The 21,225-nt window shown below is 58.1% G+C and overlaps 1 protein-coding gene across 1 annotated transcript; it reads left to right on the forward strand.

Moving 5' to 3' along the window:
- Positions 1 to 302: 302 nt before the first annotated feature.
- Positions 303 to 20,734, forward strand: LOC133264057 (deleted in malignant brain tumors 1 protein-like). Its single transcript, XM_061443958.1, has 16 exons — positions 303 to 417; positions 1,793 to 2,125; positions 2,198 to 2,527; positions 3,274 to 3,603; positions 4,040 to 4,363; positions 5,079 to 5,399; positions 7,527 to 7,856; positions 8,842 to 9,180; positions 10,241 to 10,570; positions 11,353 to 11,682; positions 13,364 to 13,687; positions 15,336 to 15,665; positions 17,208 to 17,537; positions 19,559 to 19,888; positions 20,355 to 20,471; positions 20,577 to 20,734. The coding sequence occupies exons 1-16, from the start codon at positions 312 to 314 to the stop codon at positions 20,714 to 20,716; spliced, it is 4,644 nt and encodes a 1,547-aa protein (XP_061299942.1). The 5' UTR covers positions 303 to 311; the 3' UTR covers positions 20,717 to 20,734.
- The last annotated feature ends 491 nt before the right edge of the window (positions 20,735 to 21,225 follow it).

The following is a 21,225-nucleotide window of genomic DNA, read 5'->3' on the forward strand; positions in this document are numbered from 1 at the left end:
GCCCCTTCCAACACAACCCCTTTCCATGAGCCTATGAGCTCCCGGTCTAACGGGGGTCCAAAGTCTTAGGGGCTGCCATGGGATCGGCGTGTCCGGAAGGCTTTGTTTGCTCCGTGCTTTCCTGGAACAGCTCTGCCCGTTGCGCAAGGCAGGGCTCCATGGGGCAGCAGGTCAACCCCCCGGCACCGCTCCATGGGGAAGTGAAACTCCCAGCTGGGACCAAGGCACAGGAACGGGAGGGATCCCGCTTTGCCCTCCCCATTGGCATCCATCCCAGGGGCCACCCCACTGCCGACCTCCAGCCCGCGGCCATGGCCACGCCGGCAGGGATCCATCCGTCAGCCCGGAGCGGGACCCGATGCGGTCGCGGTGGGGCCAAGAGCGTCGGGACTCTGCTGCTGACGGCGTGGCTATGGGGTGAGTGCTGTTCCCCTTCGTTTCTGACCCCCCCCAGTTGTGCTCTATGGGGAGCAGCAGAGGGGCCTGTGGGGCTGGGGCAGGAAGGGTGGCTTTGGAGGTGGTTCCCAAGGGGTTTAGGTGAGGGCAGGAGCTTTCCCTCTGCCCCATAGCCAAAGGCTTGTGAGCATTGCAAGAACTTGGGGGGGGGGGGGGGAAGGGATTCTGAGCCCTCCTGGACCTCCTCAATCCAAACCAATCCATGGATCGATGCTTCCATGATCCTCGTGTCCCGTCCCCACAGCCGTGACCTGCTGAAGGATGGGGATCCATCCTGTGGGTGCTCCATCAACGCCGTCCCTTTGGAAGGGGTTAAGGGTGGGCTCCGGTGTTGGATGTGGGACAACCTTCTCGGGGCTGGTTCTCATTCCCAAAGGGCACGGGGAGGAGCCGTCCCCTTCGGATGGGGTTTGGAGGGAGCAGGATGGGATGGAGAGCACCTAAGTTGGGTCTCATTCATCAATGCTTGCCAGATACATGCCATGGAGTCCTTCAGCCCTGAAGGGTTGGGGTCCTGCTTGTGGGGGGCCTTGCAAGGGCACTTCTAAGCTCTTCAGAAGCCTTTCTCCATGGAGAAGACCTTGGGGACATGGGGTCAATGGGACCCAATGGGATATGGAGAAGACCTTGGGGACGGGGGGTCAATGGGACCCAATGGGATATGGAGAAGACCTTGGGGACGGGGGGTCAATGGGACCCAATGGGATATGGAGAAGACCTTGGGGACATGGGGTCAATGGGACCCAATGGGATATGGAGAAGACCTTGGGGACGGGGGGTCAATGGGACCCAATGGGATATGGAGAAGACCTTGGGGACATGGGGTCAATGGGACCCAATGGGATATGGAGAAGACCTTGGGGACAGGGGGTCAATGGGACCCAATGGGATATGGAGAAGACCTTGGGGACAGGGGGTCAATGGGGAAAATGGGGTCAATGGGACCCAACGGGACATGGGGTCAATGGCACCCAATGGGACATGAAGAAGACCTTGGGGACATGGGGTCAATGGGACCCCATGGGGCATGGAGAAGACCTTGGGGACAAGAGGGACATGGGGACTTCAGTTGACTTCAATTGACTTCAGTTGACTTCTGAGTTGACTTCAATTGACATCAATTGACTTCAACTGACTTCAATTGACTTCTGAGTTGATTTCAGTTGACTTCAATTGGCTTCAATTGACTTCAGTTGACTTCTGAGATATCCAGGGCAGGGCTGGGCTGGCCAACGCCACCTCTCACATCCCTTTTGTGGGGCAGGAGCCACCCCAAAGCACCCCCATCCACCCCCTGGCTGTCACCTCCTGCTTCCTCCCCATCCCTCCTCTCCAGGCGCATCCAATGAGAGCCCGGCGGGGTCCCTTCGCTTGGAGGGAGGTCCCAGCCGCTGCGCTGGGCGCGTGGAGGTGCTGCACAACGGCACCTGGGGCACGGTGTGCGACGACGGATGGGGCTTCGGCGAGGGCCAGGTCGTGTGCCGGGAGCTGGGCTGCGGGACGGTGCTGTCGGTGGCGCCGGGATCTCGCTATGGGGAAGGGAAGGGGCCGATCTGGTTGGATGAAGTCAACTGCACCGGGGAGGAAAAGGCGCTGAGGGAATGCCAAGCGAAGCCGTGGGGCGAACACAACTGCAACCACATTGAGGACGCCAGCGTTGAGTGCTCAGGTACCCATTGGCACCGCTGCATCCATCCTGTGGGGTGCTCATCCCTTCCCAACCTTCTCCCCCCACCCCCAGATTCCATCGTGGCCACCTTGGGCACCCTCCAGTTGGTCAACGGCCTCGACCGCTGCGCCGGGAGGGTGGAGGTGCTGCACGAGCACATGTGGGGCACGGTGTGCGACGACGGATGGGATCTGCTGGATGCGGCCGTGGTGTGCCGGCAGCTCGGCTGCGGCACGGCGCTGGCGGCCACCCATGGGGCTCACTTTGGAAGGGGCCACGATCCCATCTGGTTGGATGAGGTCAACTGCACCGGTACCGAGGCCGCGCTCGTCGACTGCCAGGCCAGCATGTGGGGCAACAACAACTGCTTCCATGGGGAGGATGCTGGTGTGGTGTGTTCAGGTAACGCACCTCGAGGTGCAAGGGGGGCCATTGGCAACTTTGCAGTCATGGAATCCTGGAATGGGATGGGTTAGAAGAGCATGGATTCACTCTAGATTCACAGGGTGCTCAGACAAATGGGGCTGCCTCATCCCTGGCACTGTTCAAGGCCCTTCCAACCCAGCCCATTCTATGGGTCTAGAGATGACCTCCAAAGGTCCCTTCCAACCCAACCCAACCCAACCCATTCTATGGTTCTAGAGATGACTTACAAAGGCCCCTTCCAATTCAACCCAACCCAACTCAATTCAACCCAACCCAACCCATTCTATGGTTCTAGAGATGACTTACAAAGCCCCCTTCCAACTCAACCCAACCCAACCCAACCCAACCCATTCTATGGTTCTAGAGATGACTTACAAAGCCCCCTTCCAACTCAACACAACCCAACCCAACCCAACCCATTCTATGGTTCTAGAGATGACTTACAAAGCCCCCTTCCAACTCAACACAACACAACTCAACCCATTCTATGGTTCTAGATGACCTCCAAAGGCCCCTTCCAACCCAACCCATTCTACAGTTCTATAACGTGTCTTTGCCACACATTGTCTATGGCAATAAAGCCCCTTTACAAAGCCACCCCTCAAACCCCACTTTCAAGAGGACCCTGAGCGCTGCGGGCTCTTGGTCCCCATCCTGTGCTCCCCCCACCCATGGATGATGCCCAGGCTGGAGCTGGGGCCCTCCTTTATGTCCCTTGCCAGATTCGGCGCTGTCGGCAGCCACGGCGCCGCGCTTGGCCGACGGCTTGACGCGGTGCGACGGCAGAGTGGAGGTGCCCCACCTCGGCTCCTGGGCCACCCTGTGTGACCAAGACTGGGGTCTGGCGGAGACCCGGGTGCTGTGCAGGCAGCTGGGCTGCGGGACGGCGCTGGTGGCCCCCGCCAGGTCCCGTTCCGGCCACGGAGCTGGCCCCACGTGGCCCAACCGCGTGAGCTGCGTGGGCACCGAGAGCACCCTCTCCATGTGCAAGGTGCAGGCCTGGGGCAATGGCTCTTGTCCCCATGGCCATGAAGCTGTTGTGGCGTGTTCAGGTAAATGGTGGCCATCACCTTGGTCTCCTGCCTCCACGAGCCATGGGGGGGGTCATTAGAGGGTGCTGAGGGGTTGGGTGCATCCTGCTGGAGGGCTTGGTCCTGATGCCAGAGGGTGGGATGGGGCATATCCACCTGGGACATATCTCAACCCAACCCATCCCATCTCTCAACCCAACCCATCCCATCTCTCAACCCAACCCATCCCATCTCTCAACCCAACCCATCCCATCTCTCAACCCAACCCATCCCATCTCTCAACCCAACCCATCCCATCTCTCAACCCAACCCATTCCATATCTCAACCCAACCCATTCCATATCTCAACCCAACCCATTCCATCTCTCAACCCAACCCATTCCATCTCTCAACCCACCCCATTCCATGACCCCACCTCTCAACCCAACCCATTCCATGATCCCACCTCTCACTCCAGGCAACTCGGAGGGTGACCAGGTCCGCTTGGTGAACTACGGCAGCCGCTGCGCCGGCAGGGTCGAGATCTACCACAACCAGCAATGGGGCACCGTGTGCGACGACAACTGGGACCTGGTGGACGCCGACGTCGTGTGCCGGCAGCTGGACTGCGGCCGAGCGCTCTCGGCCCCTGGCAGAGGCCAATTTGGCCGCGGGGACGGCATCATCTGGATGGATGAGACCAATTGCACCGGCACCGAGAGCGCCTTGTCCTCCTGCCCGGCCCGGCCATGGGGGACCGGTAACTGCTACCATGGCGAAGATGCTGGTGTGGTTTGCTCCGGTGAGGCCTTCACCATTGGCATCGCTCCATGCATGGTGGAGGGATGGAAGGGGGGGGGGGGTTGATGGCAGGTTTGCACCCATTGGGGTTCTTGAGCATCCTCAATGGTCCCATCCCTAAGGAGAAACCGGCTCCTGATGGCCTGGATAGATCCATACGGTTCTTCTCATCCATGGATTCCTCACTGGATAAGGAACAGATCCCAAAGTGTTGGGGTGAATGGTGTCCCATCTCATTGGTGACCCAGGACCAGGGGTGTTGCCAGTCTCTTTGCCAATGATCCGGATGAGGGCATCGAGGGAAGGGACACCAGGTTGGGTGGGAATGTTGGAATCCATGGGATGAGGTTGAACAAGGCAACGTGCCGGGTCCTGCGCTTGGACAACCTCAAACGACACGAGTCACATCCAATGGTTGGGCTCAGTGATCTGAAAGGTCTTTCCCAACCTGGTTGATCCTATCCCTCTCTGACTGAAGGCCATGGGAGGCATTCCCGCAGGGAATATGCTCTTCCAAAGCCACCCTGGAGAGCAATTCCTGTAGGGAATGGGGTGCAGGAGGATGCAGACCCAATGCGGACCCGCTGGTGCACGGTGCTCACCCCTCCTCTTCTCCCATCCCCTGGGGCTTTCGGCAGTGGGAGCTGGGAGCAGAATTCCAATGGGATCCGCACAGCCGGAGGCCTTCCCGATTGATTCCCTTGGGTATCCTGCAGATTCCCTCATCCCGGAGCCGGCTCCCATCCGCCTGGCCAACGCCTCGCGTCCCTGCGCCGGCAGAGTGGAGGTGCTCCATGGGGAGCACTGGGGAGCCGTCTGCAAGCAGGGCTGGGACCAACGGGACGCCGAGGTGGCGTGCCGGGAGCTGGGGTGCGGGACGGCGCTGCCGGCCTCCGAGGGAGCGGATTTCGGCACCGGGGCCTTGCCGGTGAGCCTGGAGAACGTGAGGTGCCAGGGCACGGAGCAGAGCCTCAGGGAATGCCCGGCGGGACGCGGGAGCTGCGAGCACGGGGAGCGCGCCGGCGTGGTGTGCTCCGGTGGGTGGCATCCCAGCACCGGCCATGGGGATGAGAGGAAGTGGGTCCATGGATGGGGATGAGAGGAAGTGGGTCCATAAATGGGGATGAGATGAGGTGGGTCCATGGATGGGGATGAGATGAAGTGGGTCCATGGATGGGGATGAGAGGAAGTGGGTCCATGGATGGGGATGAGATGAAGTGGGTCCATGGATGGGGATGAGAGGAAGTGGGTCCATGGATGGGGATGAGAGGAAGTGGGTCCATGGATGGGGATGAGAGGAAGTGGGTCCATGGATGGGGATGAGAGGAAGTGGGTCCATGGATGGGGATGAGAGGAAGTGGGTCCATGGATGGGGATGAGATGAAGTGGGTCCATGGATGGGGATGAGAGGAAGTGGGTCCATGGATGGGGATGGGATGAAGTGGGTCCATGGATGGGGATGAGAAGAAGTGGGTCCATGGATGGGGATGAGAAGAAGTGGGTCCATGGATGCGGATGAGATGAAGTGGGTCCATGGATGGGGATGAGAGGAAGTGGGTCCATGGATGGGGATGAGAGGAAGTGGGTCCATGGATGGGGATGAGAGGAAGTGGGTCCATGGATGGGGACGAGATGAAGTGGGTCCATGGATGGGGATGAGAAGAAGTGGGTCCATGGATGGGGATGAGAAGAAGTGGGTCCATGGATGCGGATGAGATGAAGTGGGTCCATGGATGCGGATGAGATGAAGTGGGTCCATGGATGGGGACGAGATGAAGTGGGTCCATGGATGGGGATGAGAAGAAGTGGGTCCATGGATGGGGATGAGAAGAAGTGGGTCCATGGATGCGGATGAGATGAAGTGGGTCCATGGATGCGGATGAGATGAAGTGGGTCCATGGATGGGGACGAGATGAAGTGGGTCCATGGATGGGGATGAGAGGAAGTGGGTCCATGGATGGGGATGAGATGAAGTGGGTCCATGGATGGGGATGAGAGGAAGTGGGTCCATGGATGGGGATGAGATGAAGTGGGTCCATGGATGGGGATGAGATGAAGTGGGTCCATGGATGGGGACGAGATGAAGTGGGTCCATGGATGGGGATGAGATGAAATGCATCGACGGATGTGGATGAGATGAAGTGGGTCCATGGATAGGGATGAGATGAAGTGGGTCCATGGATGGGGATGAGAAGAAGTGGGTCCATGGATGGGGATGAGATGAAGTGGGTCCATGGATGGGGATGAGAGGAAGTGGGTCCATGGATGGGGATGAGATGAAGTGGGTCCATGGATGGGGATGAGAGGAAGTGGGTCCATGGATGGGGATGAGATGAAGTGGGTCCATGGATGGGGATGAGAGGAAGTTGGTCCATGGATGGGGATGAGATGAAGTGGGTCCATGGATGGGGATGAGATGAAGTGGGTCCATGGATGGGGATGAGAGGAAGTGGGTCCATGGATGGGGATGAGAGGAAGTGGGTCCATGGATGGGGATGAGATGAAGTGGGTCCATGGATGGGGATGAGATGAAGTGGGTCCATGGATGGGGATGAGATGAAGTGGGTCCATGGATGGGGATGGGATGAAGTGGGTCCATGGATGGGGATGAGAAGAAGTGGGTCCATGGATGGGGATGAGATGAAGTGGGTCCATGGATGGGGATGGGATGAAGTGGGTCCATGGATGGGGATGAGATGAAGTGGGTCCATGGATGGGGATGAGAAGAAGTGGGTCCATGGATGGGGATGAGATGAAGTGGGTCCATGTATGGGGATGAGAAGAAGTGGGTCCATGGATGGGGATGAGAGGATGTGGGTCCATGGATGGGGATGAGATGAAGTGGGTCCATGGATGGGGACGAGATGAAGTGGGTCCATGGATGGGGATAAGATGAAGTGTATCTGTGGACGGGGATGGGAGGATGTGGGTCCATGGATGGGGATGAGATGAGGTGTGTCCATGGATGGGGATGAGAAGAAGCATCTCCATGGATGGGCATCTCCATGGATGGGGCTGAGACGCCGTCTGTCCAAAACCAACCCAACCACTCCACACCCTCCATCCCCCAAGCCCCTCATCCTGTGCCCACGGCTACTTCCACACCTCCCTCCTCTTCCCCCCCCCACTTTACTGCTCTGACCACATCCATCCCCTTCCCATAGGCTCCATCGTATCCAGCTTCGCTCCGGTCCGGTTGGTGAACGGCTCCGGCCACTGCTCGGGCAGGGTCGAGGTGTTCCACGCTGGGCAATGGGGCACGGTGTGCGACGACGGCTGGGACCTCCTGGACGCCAAGGTCCTGTGCCGGCAGCTGGGTTGCGGCACCGCGGTGCTGGCCCCACACCGCGCTCACTACGGCCAGGGCCAGGGGCCCATCTGGTTGGACGCCGTGCGCTGCGCCGGCACCGAGGCGGCCCTGGCCGAGTGCAGGTCCAAGGGATGGGGCACCCATGGGTGCGAGCATGGGGAGGATGCCGGCGTCATCTGCTCGGGTAAGGACCCCTCAAAGTGGTACCCATTGGAACGGGGCTTGTGGTCAGGGAGGCATCTGGATGGAACCCATGAGATTCCACCTCCCATCCCTTATCTCCTGCTCACAGCTCCAGGAACCACTGATGCCCATTGGGCACCCATTGAGCAGCCATTGAGTGCCCATTGGGCACCCATTGAGCAGCCATTGAGTGTCCATTGAGAACCCATTGAGTGCCCATTAAGCACCCCTTGAGCTCCCACTGAGTGCCCATTGAGTGCCCATTGAGCACCCCTTGAGCTCCCCTTGAGGGCCCATTAAGCTCCTATTGAGTACCCATTGGGCGCCCATTGAGCATCTGTTGAGCACCCGTTGGGTGCCCATTGAGCACCCATTGAGTGCCCATTGAGCACCCATTGAGCTCCCCTTGAGGGCCCATTAAGCTCCTATTGAGTACCCATTGGGCGCCCATTGAGCATCTGTTGAGCACCCGTTGGGTGCCCATTGAGAACCCATTGAGTGCCCATTGAGCACCCTTTGGGCGCCCATTGAGCACCCGTTGAGCACCCGTTGAGTGCCCATTGAGCACCCATTGAGTGCCCATTGAGCACCCATTGAGCACCCATTGAGTGCCCATTGAGCACCCATTGAGCACCCATTGAGTGCCCATTGAGCGCTCATTGAGCTCCCATTGAGCAGCTGTTGAGGCTAAGAGATCCTATAGAGAAGCCCTTTCCCTTTGGGATGAGGTATCCCATGAGTCCCCAGTGGCACAAGGATGTCCTCATCTTGGTGATTGGATACCGTCCATGGCGTCCCCTTCAGGAAGGGCCCCAATCCATGGTTCTGTGCCTACGGCCACCCAAGACTTGGGTACCACTTGGGCCAGCTCAAAGGAAGAGCATCCCTGCCCCCCAAGAGCATCCTTGACCTGCTCCAATCACTGCTGCGGGTTCCATGGGGCGGAAGGCATCTCCTTCACCCCTGTTCCCACCGGGCTGCTCTAGGCTCGGGCATCTCGGACCTCGGAAGCCTCCGCTTGGTGAACGGCTCCGACGCGTGCTCCGGAAGGGTGGAAGTGTTCCACGAGCAGCGTTGGGGTGGGATCTGCTCCGAGGGCTGGGACCTGGCCGAAGCCCACGTGGTGTGCGGGCAGCTGGGCTGCGGGACGGCGCGCGCGGCACCGGCGTCGCCCCGGTTCGGGATGGGAGACGGCTTCCTCTGGGTGGACGCTGCCGAATGCGCCGGCACCGAGGGAGCCCTCTTGGAATGCCGCCTGAAGCTGTGGGGTGAGGAGAGCTGCAGGTCCAAGGCCCACGCCGCCGTCGTGTGCTCCGCAGCTGTAGGTCAGTGCCGGCATCCGTCCCCAGGAGGGAGCAATGGGGTGGTTCCTTATCCCTAGGGAAAGCGCTTGGGAAACCCTCGCAATTCCTGGGAATCCCAAGGGGGATGTTCCACTCTGCTGTGCTCTCGGGGTTCTTGATGCATCGAGGCCTTGGGGTGTCCCTTGCCCCCATGAGGATGTTCCCATCATGGAGCGATGTGTTTCCATGAGGACAACCGGCCATTGGAATGACATCCCAAGGGATGTGGTCACTCCACAGCATTGGATTTGGCTGGACAGGGCGCTGGGACATCCAATCCAGGTCGTGCTTTGCCTGGAAAGGTTGGGCCAACTGATCCTTGAGGTCCCTTCCAAGCTGGGGTTCCATGATCCCACCATTTATTGGGTATGGTCCTCAGAGGCTTGATCCCAATGGGAACACCCAAAGGGTGCTGGTGGAGCCCTTGCAAGATACCTTATCTCCATAGATGTGGATGAGATGAAGTGGGTCCATGGATGGGGATGAGATGAAGTGGGTCCATGGATGGGGATGAGACGAAGTGGGTCCATGGATGGGGATGAGATGAAGTGGGTCCATGGATGGGGATGAGATGAAGTGGGTCCATGGATGGGGATGAGAGGAAGTGGGTCCATGGACGGGGATGGGAGGATGTGGGTCCATGGATGGGGATGAGACGAAGTGGGTCCATGGATGGGGATGAGATGAAGTGGGTCCATGGATGGGGATGAGATGAAGTGGGTCCATGGATGGGGATGAGATGAAGTGGGTCCATGGATGGGGATGAGATGAAGTGGGTCCATGGATGGGGATGAGACAAAGTGGGTCCATGGATGGCGATGAGATGAAGTGGGTCCATGGATGGCGATGAGATGAAGTGGGTCCATGGATGGCGATGAGATGAAGTGGGTCCATGGATTGGCAGGTCCCAGATTCCATGATCCCACCATCCTTGGAGGCTCGATCCCAATGGGAACACCCACAGGGTGCTGATGGAACCCTTGCGAAACGCCTTATGATGGGATGTCCCATTGCATGGCCAACATTGTCCTTCTGCTCATAGACATCGACCCAAGGAGCTCGGGAGCCCTGCGCTTGGTGAACGGTCCCCACCGCTGCGCCGGGAGGGTGGAAGTGTTCCATAGCCATCAATGGGGCACCGTCTGCGACGACGGATGGGACCTGCTGGATGCGGCCGTGGTGTGCAGGCAGCTGGGTTGTGGGGCAGCCCTGTCGGCCCCGGGGCTCTCCGGCTTCGGGCAAGGATCCGGCCCCATTTGGTTGGATGGGGTGAGCTGCCTTGGGACCGAAGGCACCATCGCCGAATGCCCGGGCAAGCCATGGGGACAACACGCGTGTAACCACGTGGAAGATGCCAGCGTCGTGTGTGCAGGTGATGCTCAGCACGGGCTTAGGGCTTGGGATGCCAAGAGCATCCTGGGATGCATCAAGTAGAGGGATGTGATTCATCCCCCTCTATTCAACCCCAGTGGGTCCTCAGTCCAAGGAAGGGGTCCAATGGGGGCCACCGGGATGATCAGGGTCTGAAGCATCTCTTATGGATGCTTCCACAGGGTAGGGTAGGGGCAACCAGAAGGTCCAAGAAGAGCATCCTGGGATGCATCAGGAAGTGGAGGGATGCAATTCATATCCCCCCTATGCCAAGAGCATCCTGGGATGCATCAGCAAGTGGAGGGATGCAATTCATATCCCCCCTATGCCAAGAGCATCCTGGGATGCATCAGCAAGTGGAGGGATGCGATTCATCCCCCTCTCTTCAACCCCAGTGGGTCCTCAGGAGAGGCTCCAGTGGAGGCCACTGGGATGCTGAAGGTCTGAAGCATCTCTCTTAGGGATGCTTAGGCTGGAGGAGGCTCAGGCTCCCTAGAGCTAAAGGGAGGATGGAGCCAGGAGGGGAATGGGCTCTGCTCCCAAGGGATGGGACAAGAGGGAGACGGCCTCAAGCTGCACCAGGGGAGGTTTGGATGGAGCTGAGGAATCCCAAAGGGAACAGTGTTGGAATCACCATCCCTTGCAAGCATTCACCCCCTGGCCTCAGCGCCACGGTGGCCTTGGCAGCGCAACGGTTGGACCGGATGCTCTTAAAGCTCTTTCCCACCCTGGTTGATCCCATCGGCACAGCCCTAACAGCGCCCATTCCCTGTTGATTGCCAGGCTCCGGCATCGCCAGCAGCCCCCGGCTCCGCCTGGTGGGAGGTTTGAGTGAGTGCTCGGGCAGGGTCGAGGTGTTTTACGCCAACAAATGGGGCACGATCTGCGATGACAACTGGGACGTGCAGGATGCGGCCGTCGTGTGCAGGGCGCTGGGCTGCGGCGCTGCGGCGCTGGCCCCCGGCTCCGCTCGCTTCGGATGGGGAACCGGCCCCATCTGGTTGGACAACGTGAACTGCACCGGGCAGGAGACCGACTTCTTCCAGTGCTCGGCCAAGATGTGGGGCATCCACAACTGCCACCATGGGGAGGACGCTGGTGTGGTGTGCGCAGGTGAGAGGTGGGGATGGGGGGGGAAAGGAGCATCTTTATGTGGTACCCAGTCCTTGGAGGATGCAGGTGAGAGATGGGGATGAGGGGGAAAGGAGCATCTTTATGTGGTACCCAGTCCTTGGAGGATGAAGGTGAGAGGTGGGGATGGGGGGAAAGGAGCATCTTTATGTGGTACCCAGTCCTTGGAGGATGCAGGTGAGAGATGGGGATGGGGGGAAAGGAGCATCTTTATGTGGTACCCAGTCCTTGGAGGATGCAGGTGAGAGATGGGGATGAGGGGGAAAGGAGCATCTTTATGTGGTACCCAGTCCTTGGAGGATGCAGGTGAGAGGTGGGGATGAGGGGGAAAGGAGCATCTTTATGTGGTACCCAGGCCTTGGAGGATGCAGGTGAGAGATGGGGATGAGGGGGAAAGGAGCACCTTTATGTGGTACCCAGGCCTTGGAGGATGCAGGTGAGAGATGGGGATGAGGGGGAAAGGAGCACCTTTATGTGGTACCCAGTCCTAGGAGGATGCAGGTGAGAGATGGGGATGAGGGGGAAAGGAGCATCTTTATGTGGTACCCAGTCCTTGGGAAGATGAAGGTTTGAGATGGGGATGAGGGGGAAAGGAGCATCTTTATCTTTATGTGGTACCCAGTCCTTGGAGGATGCAGGTGACAGATGGGGATGAGGGGGAAAGGAGCATCTTTATCTTTATGTGGTACCCAGTCCTTGGAGGATGCAGGTGAGAGATGGGGATGAGGGGGAAAGGAGCATCTTTATCTTTATGTGGTACCCAGTCCTTGGAGGATGCAGGTGAGAGATGGGGATGGGGGAGAAAGGAGCATCTTTATGTGGTACCCAGTTCTTGGAGGATGCAGGTGAGAGATGGGGATGAGGGGGAAAGGAGCATCTTTATGTGGTACCCAGTCCTTGGAGGATGCAGGTGAGAGATGGGGATGGGGGGAGAAAGGAGCATCTTTATGTGGTACCCAGTCCTTGGAGGATGCAGGTGAGAGATGGGGATGGGGGGTAAAGGAGCATCTTTATCTTTATGTGGTACCCAGTCCTTGGAAGATGCAGGTGAGAGATGGGGATGAGGGGGGGAAGGAGCACCTTTATGTGGTACCCAGTCCTTGGAGGATGCAGGTGAGAGGTGGGGATGGGGGGTAAAGGAGCATCTTTATCTTTATGTGGTACCCAGTCCTTGGAGGATGCAGGTGAGAGGTGGGGATGAGGGGGAAAGGAGCATCTTTATCTTTATGTGGTACCCAGTCCTTGGAGGATGCAGGTGAGAGATGGGGATGAGGGGGGTAAAAGAGCATCTTTAAGTGGTACCCAGCAATGGGCAGCCCTTGGGAGGATGCAGGTGAGCACAAATGCGATGGGGAACGCCTGAGGGACCTATAAGTACCTACAAGGAGGATGGAGCCAGGAGGGGAATGGGCTCCTCTCCCAAGGGATGGGAGAGGAGGAAACAGCCTCAGGGTGCACCAGGGGAGCCTTGGACGAGGCCGAGGACCCCCAAAGGGAACAGTGTTGGAGTCACCATCCCTTGCAAGCCTTCACCCCCCTCCCAAATCAATGCCACGGGTTAGCGGTGGCCTTGCTTGGACCGGATGCTCCTAAAGCCCTTTCCCCCACCGCGGACGATGCCGCGATGCTCTCGGCACCGCCGGTGCCCGCTCGCTCCCAGCAGGGAACTCCAGCTCGGCCGCCCTGCGCCTCATGGACGGCCCCCACGGCTGCGCCGGGAGGGTCGAGGTGCTCCACGAAGGCCGATGGGGGACGGTGTGCGACGACGGCTGGGACCTGACGGACGCGGCGGTCGTTTGCCACCAGCTGGGCTGCGGCGGGGCCGAAGCGGCCCCGCTCCAGGCCCGCTTCAAGCAAGGCACCGGGCCCATCTGGTTGGACGACGTGGCCTGCGCCGGCAGCGAGGAGGAGCTCGCCCAGTGCCACGCCAGGCCCTGGGGGCAGAACAACTGCCACCATGGCGAGGACGCTGGGGTGGTGTGTTCAGGTACGGGGTGATGCTGCGGGATGGGGGGGATGAGGGGGGGCGTTCTGCAAGTGAGCACATGGGGGGTGATGGTTATGGGGGGTTAACTGGAGAAGAGAAGGCTCCGGGGACTTCATCTTCAAGCTTTTTGCTATCTCAATTGGGCTCCATCTTCAAGCTCTTTCCCAACTCAACTGGACTCCATCTTCAAGATCTTTTCCATCTCAATTGGACTCAATCCTCAATCTCTTTTCCATCTCAATTGGACTCCATCTCCAAGTTCTTTCCCAACCCAACTGGACTCCATCTTCAAGCTCTTTCCCATCTCAATTGGACTCCATCTCCAAGCTCTTTCCCAACCCAACTGGACTCCATCTTCAAGCTCTTTCCCATCTCAATTGGACTCCATCTTCAAGCTCTTTCCCATCTCAATTGGACTCCATCTTCAAGCTCTTCTCCAACTCAATGGGACTCAATCTTCGAGCTCATTTCCATCTCAATTGGACTCATCTCTTTCCCAACCCAATTGGACTCCATCTTCAATCTCTTTTCCATCTCAATTGGACTCCATCTCCAAGTTCTTTCCCAACCCAACTGGACTCCATCTTCAAGCTCTTTCCCATCTCAATTGGACTCCATCTTCAAGCTCTTTCCCAACTCAACTGGACTCCATCTTCAAGATCTTTTCCATCTCAATTGGACTCAATCCTCAATCTCTTTTCCATCTCAATTGGACTCCGCTCTTTCCCAACCCAATTGGACTCCATCTTCAATCTCTTTTCCATCTCAATTGGACTCCATCTCCAAGCTCTTTCCCAACCCAACTGGACTCCATCTTCAAGCTCTTCTCCAACTCAATGGGACTCAATCTTCAAGCTCATTTCCATCTCAATTGGACTTAGCTCTTTCCCAACCCAATTGGACTCAATCTTCAAGCTCTTCTCCAACTCAATGGGACTCAATCTTCGAGCTCATTTCCATCTCAATTGGACTCATCTCTTTCCCAACCCAATTGGACTCCATCTTCAATCTCTTTTCCATCTCAATTGGACTCAGCTCTTTCCCAACCCAATTGGACTCCATCTTCAAGCTCTTTCCCAACCCAATTGGACACCATCTTCAAGCTCTTTTCCATCAATCTTCAAGCTCATTTCCATCTCAATTGGACTCAGCTCTTTCCCAACTCAATTGGACTCCATCTTCAAGCTCTTTCCCAACCCAATCGGACTCAACCTTCAAGCCCTTTCCCAACTCAATTGGACTCCATCTTCAAGCTCTTTCCCAACTCAATCGGACTCAACCTTCAAGCTCTTTCCCAACCCAATCGGACTCAACCTTCAAGCCCTTTCCCAACTCAATTGGACTCCATCTTCAAGCTCTTTCCCAACCCAATCGGACTCAACCTTCAAGCTCTTTCCCAACCCAATCGGACTCAACCTTCAGGCTCTCTCCCAACCCAATCGGACTCCATCTTCAAACTCTTTCCCAACTCAGTTGGGTTCGATCCTCAACCTCTTTCCCTTCTACGACTCCCTGACTCCACATTTCCCTGATTCCACGCCTGGGACGCTCAAACCCTTCCCAAAGCCTCCTGTCCACCCCAACCCCTGCCATCCCCACCCCCTCGTGTAAGTGATGCCCCCCCAACCCACCCCCATGGTCCTCCCAGGCTCCAGCTCCCCCAACGCCTCCTCCGTACGGCTGACGGACGGCCCCCACCGCTGCGCCGGGCGGGTCGAGGTGCTCCACGCGGGCCAATGGGGGACCGTGTGCGACGACGCCTGGGACCTGAGCGACGCCGACGTCGTTTGCCGGCAGCTGGGATGCGGAAGGGCCCGGGAAGCCCCCGGCCGCGCTCGCTTCGGCCAAGGCACCGGGCGCATCTGGTTGGACGACGTGGGCTGCACCGGCGACGAGGACGCGCTCGCCCAGTGCCAAAGCCACCCCTGGGGACGCAGTAACTGCCACCACGGCGAGGATGCGGGCGTCGTGTGCTCAGGTATGGACCAGCCCGTTGAGGGCATCGATGAGCCCGCTGTGTGCCCGTGGGTTGGGTTGGGTTGGAAAGGGCCTGAAGGTGATCCAGTTCCAATCCCCTGCCATGGGCAAGGGATGCCTCACTCCAGACCGTGGCACCATTGAACACCAGCAGGGATGGAGCATTCATGACCCCCATTCCAGCACTCAGCACCCTCATAGGGAAGAACTTCCTTCGATCCAACCTAAACTTCCCCTCTTTAAGCTTAAACCCATCACCTCTTGCCCAACCCCTTCAATCCCAGAGGAGGAGGAACCGGATGCTCTGCAGGTCCTTCCCAACCCAACCCATTCCATGATTCTATCTTGGATCCGGACCAATGCAAGTCCTGGAAATCAATGGGGTTTGGTGACATCCCAGCCCAGGGATGTGGCTATGGCCAACTTGAGCTCATTGTGATGTCCCTGCTCATTGCAGAGGGGTTGGAACTGGGTGAGCATTGAATGGCCCTTCCAACCCAAACCATTCCATGGTTAAAACCTTCCCATCCTCCTCTCTATGGCACTAAATGGACCAATCCTAAACCCCATGAGTGAACCTTCCCATCGTCCTCCCTATGGCACCCAATGGACCAACCCTAAACCCCATGGGTGACACCTTCCCATCCTCCTCCCTATGGCACCCAATGGACCAACCCTAAACCCCATGGGTGACTCCTTCACTTCCTCCTCCCTATGGCACCCAATGGACCAACCCTAAACCCCATGGGTGACACCTTCCCATCCTCCTCCCTATGGCACCCAATGGACCAACCCTAAACCCCATGGCTGACACCTTCCCATCCTCCTCCCTATGGCACCCAATGGACCAACCCTAAACCCCATGGGTGACTCCTTCACTTCCTCCTCCCTATGGCACCCAATGGACCAACCCTAAACCCCATGGGTGACACCTTCCCATCCTCCTCCCTATGGCACCCAATGGACCAACCCTAAAACCCATGGCTGACACCTTCCCATCCTCCTCCCTATGGCACCCAATGGACCAACCCTAAACCCCATGGGTGACACCTTCCCATCCTCCTCCCTATGGCACCCAATGGACCAACCCTAAACCCCATGGGTGACACCTTCCAATCCTCCTCCCTATGGCACCCAATGGACCAACCCTAAACCCCATGGGTGACACCTTCCCATCCTCCTCCCTATGGCACCCAATGGACCAACCCTAAACCCCATGGGTGACACCTTCCCATCCTCCTCCCTATGGCACCCAATGGACCAACCCTAAACCCCACGGGTGACACCTTCCCAGCCTCCTCCCTATGGCACCCAATGGACCAAACCCCAACCCTAAACCCCCAGCCTGGTCTCCATTGCACACCCATGCCCAAGGAGAAGACACCACCATTGCAGGCCCCTAAGTTGCACCTAACTCCACCCCTATGGCTATGCTCTACCGGATGGGGGGTGCCTCCATAACAACCATAAACTGCTTTGGGGCTCCTTTGGCAACGCATCGGGCGCCCTGCTCCCCTTTTCCCAATGGGAATTCTCTTGGCAGACGCCAACCTCACGGCCATGGCGCGGATCCGCTTGGCCGACGGCCCCAACCGCTGCGCCGGGCGGGTGGAGGTGGAGCACGAGCATCAATGGGGCACGATCTGCGACGACGGCTGGGACCTGAATGATGCCAAAGTGATCTGCAGGCAGCTGGGCTGCGGCGCGGCCGTGGCGGCACCGGGACACGCTCGCTTCGGTGCCGGGGGGGATCCCATCTGGTTGGATAACGTGGAGTGCGCCGGCACGGAGAGCGCCTTCAGCCAATGCGACCATGGGATCTGGGGGCTCCATAACTGCAACCACAATGAGGATGCCGGAGTCGTGTGCTCAGGTGCTCAATGGTTGTTGCCAAAAGGGGGGGTGTAGATGGGGCCTGGCGGTGATGGGAATGGCCACGATGGGAATCAGGGGAATGGCTTCCCGTTGTTCTCAATGGGAGGGGTGTGGGGCGAAGGAATGGGGTGCCCAGAGGAGCTGGGGCGGCCAAGCCAACCCATCCCATGAGTCTGTGATTGTGAAGGCCCCTTGCAACCCAACCCAACCCAACTCATGGGTCTATGAGCTTGAAGGCCCCTTCCAACCAAACCCAACCCATGGGTCCATGAGTTTGAAGGCCCCTTCCAACCCAACCCATTCCATGGGTCTATGAGCCTGAAGGGCTGTTCCAACCCAACTCATCCCTTCCAAGCCATTCCATGAGTCTGTGATCTTGAAGGCCCCTTCCAACTGAAACCATTACATGAGTCTATGAGCTTGAAGGTCCCTTCCAACCCAACCAATCCCTTCCAACACAACCCATCCCATGAGTATGATCTTGAAGGCCCCTTCCAACCCAACCCATTCCATGGGTCTATGATCTTGAAAGCCATTTCCAACCCAAACTATTCCATGAGTTGATGAGCTTGAAGGCCCCTTCCTAGCCAACCCATCCCTTTGAACCCAACCCACCCTTCCAACCCAACCCAACCCACGAGTCTATGATCTTGAAGGTCTTTTTCAACCCAACCCAACCGCTCCAACCCAACCCAATCCATGGGTCTATGATCTTGAAGGTCCTTTTGAACCCAACCCATCCCTTCCAACCCAATCCCCTTCCACAAGTCTACTGTCTTGAAGGGCCCTTCCAACCCAAACCATTCCATGAGTCTATGAGCTTGAAGGCCCCTTCCAACCCAACCCTTCCAACCCAACCCAACCCTTCCAACCCAAACCATTCCATAAGTCTACGATCTTGAAGGCCCCTTCCAACCCAACCCAACCCTTCCAACCCAACCCAACCCTTCCAACCCAATCCCACTCCATAAGTCTACAATCTTGAAGGCCCCTTCCAACCCAACCCTTCCAACCCAACCCTTCCAACCCAAACCATTCCATAAGTCTACGATCTTGAAGGCCCCTTCCAACCCAACCCAACCCTTCCAACCCAATCCCATTCCATAAGTCTACAATCTTGAAGGCCCCTTCCAACCCAACCCAACCCAACCCAACCCAACCCAACCCTTCCAACCCAAACCATTCCATAAGTCTACGATCTTGAAGGCCCCTTCCAACCCAACCCAACCCAACCCAACCCAACCCTTCCAACCCAAACCATTCCATAAGTCTACGATCTTGAAGGCCCCTTCCAACCCAACCCAACCCTTCCAACCCAATCCCATTCCGTAAGTCTACAATCTTGAAGGCCCCTTCCAACCCAACCCAACCCAACCCAACCCTTCCAACCCAACCCTTCCAACCCAATCCCACTCCATAAGTCTACAATCTTGAAGGCCCCTTCCAACCCAACCCAACCCAACCCTTCCAACCCAAACCATTCCATAAGTCTACGATCTTGAAGGCCCCTTCCAACCCAACCCAACCCTTCCAACCCAACCCAACCCTTCCAACCCAATCCCACTCCATAAGTCTACAATCTTGAAGGCCCCTTCCAACCCAACCCTTCCAACCCAACCCTTCCAACCCAAACCATTCCATAAGTCTACGATCTTGAAGGCCCCTTCCAACCCAACCCAACCCTTCCAACCCAATCCCATTCCATAAGTCTACAATCTTGAAGGCCCCTTCCAACCCAACCCAACCCAACCCAACCCTTCCAACCCAAACCATTCCATAAGTCTACGATCTTGAAGGCCCCTTCCAACCCAACCCAACCCTTCCAACCCAATCCCATTCCATAAGTCTACAATCTTGAAGGCCCCTTCCAACCCAACCCAACCCAACCCTTCCAACCCAATCCCATTCCGTAAGTCTACGATCTTGAAGGGCCCTTCCAACCCAACCCATCCCATTGGGTCCGTAACACTCAGGATCTCCCACGGGGGCCCCATCTTCCCCCCTGTGCTCCTCTTGCAGGCCCCAACCCCTTGCAGCTGCGGGTGCAGGACGGCGCCGGGCCCTGCGCGGGGCGGCTGGAGGTGCTCTACAACGGGACCTGGCTCGGGGTGTGTGGCACCGGCTGGAGCCTGCTGGAGGCCGCCGTGGCCTGCAGGCAGCTGGGCTGCGGGGCGGCGCAGGCAGCACCCATGGGTGCCCCTCTGGACCGGGAGCACCACCGGGTGCTGCTGGAGGGGCTGAGCTGCCACGGCACCGAGTCGCTGCTCCTCGAGTGCCAACAGAGCCACACGGGGCCGGGCCTGTGCCCAATGGGCTCGGTGGCCACCGTGGTGTGCACAGAGCCCAAGGGTGAGCATCGGGCCCCTTTGTGGTGGCTGTAAGGGGTAAAAGGTGCCAATGGGGACAAGCGGCTCTTGAGCATCCCAATGGGACGCGTCGCCTTTGCTGTCCCCGTTGGGAGCGTTGGGAATGGGGTCCCGCTTCCCAACCGCGCTCGTGCATCCCTTCTTGGTCATCCTGGGAGAGCCTAGAGCCTAAAGGGGCTCCAGGAAACCTGGAGGGAGGCTTGGGACAAGGGATGGAGGGATGGGACAATGGGAATGGCGGGGGGGGGGGATTGGGATGAGCTCTTCCCTATGAGCGTGGTGGGACATTGGGATGGAGAAGATGGGGCAGGGATGGAATGGGGCTTGGAGCAAGGTGTCCCCCCGGCAGGGGGTTGGATCTGGATGGGCTTTATGCTCCATCCCATCCCATTACTTGGGTCTCCATGCCTGGAGACGGGATCCCGAATCCATCCTTGCCCCCATGCCAGGCGCTCCCTCATCCTGCTCGGCGCTGATCGCGCTGCTGGTGCTGGTGATGCTGCTCAGCGGGGTCCTGCTCTGGCTCTTCCTCAAGAGAAGATGCATTGCAGCAGCCCAGGCTGGAGGTGACACCCCCCCCCCACACCCCACCTTATCCCTACTCTTCCCACCCCTCCATAAGCTTCACCCATGGAGATGGGGATGAGCCCCACATCCTCTCCACCCCACAGCCCACCAGCGCCTTCGGGACCAGGATGCTCCATCCACCTCCTTCCAAGCCATGGGGGCCATCTACCTGCCCAGCACAGCAGAGGGCCCTGAGGAGGACACGGAAATGATGCAGCTCATGGAGGAAGATGCTGCCCAATGATGCTCAATACCCTAAGGGGGGGGTCACATCAGGCTTTTGGGGTCCTTTATGTGCTTCTCCTCAAGACTCAAAAGCACCAAGGACTTGGGGGGACCCCCCACAAATCAGCCCCCATGGCTCAGGAGGAGCAATTAAAAGGGGGACCCCAACCTTTTGGATGCGATGGGCGAGTGCTGGTTATGGGGGGACGGACGGGACCCCCACATACACAAGGTCCAAGACGGGCATTCCTGGGAGCAGGCAGCAGCAATGGTCCTCATCCCCCATGCAGGACACCCATCAGGAAGGAAACACCCCCTTTTCAGGGTGCCAAAGGGTGGAGGTCCCATAGGGCAGGATGCTCATCTCCGAGCAGGAATCCATGGGGATATATGGGATATATGGGATTAGGAGGGACACAAGCTCTGCTGGAAGAGGAGCTGGAGGCCAACCAGGCCCCACAGCCCCCAGGTGGATAAAGCAGATGGGAACCTGCTGAGATGCACCCAGCACCCTATGGGCCATACAGG

Source organism: Pezoporus flaviventris, unplaced genomic scaffold (genome assembly GCF_033815535.1).
Source record: "Pezoporus flaviventris isolate CSIRO_AGI_PZ_B2104156 unplaced genomic scaffold, CSIRO_AGI_Pfla_v1 ptg000583l, whole genome shotgun sequence".
Taxonomy (NCBI): Eukaryota; Metazoa; Chordata; class Aves; order Psittaciformes; family Psittacidae; genus Pezoporus; species Pezoporus flaviventris.

Excerpts from the sequence above, each read along its gene's own strand:
- LOC133264057 (XM_061443958.1), top strand. The coding sequence starts at position 312 with ATGGCCACGCCGGCAGGGATCCATCCGTCAGCCCGGAGCGGGACCCGA. Across the intron at positions 4,364-5,078 it reads TGCTGGTGTGGTTTGCTCCG|ATTCCCTCATCCCGGAGCCG; the intron begins GTGAGGCCTTCA and ends GGTATCCTGCAG. Across the intron at positions 7,857-8,841 it reads TGCCGGCGTCATCTGCTCGG|GCTCGGGCATCTCGGACCTC; the intron begins GTAAGGACCCCT and ends GGGCTGCTCTAG.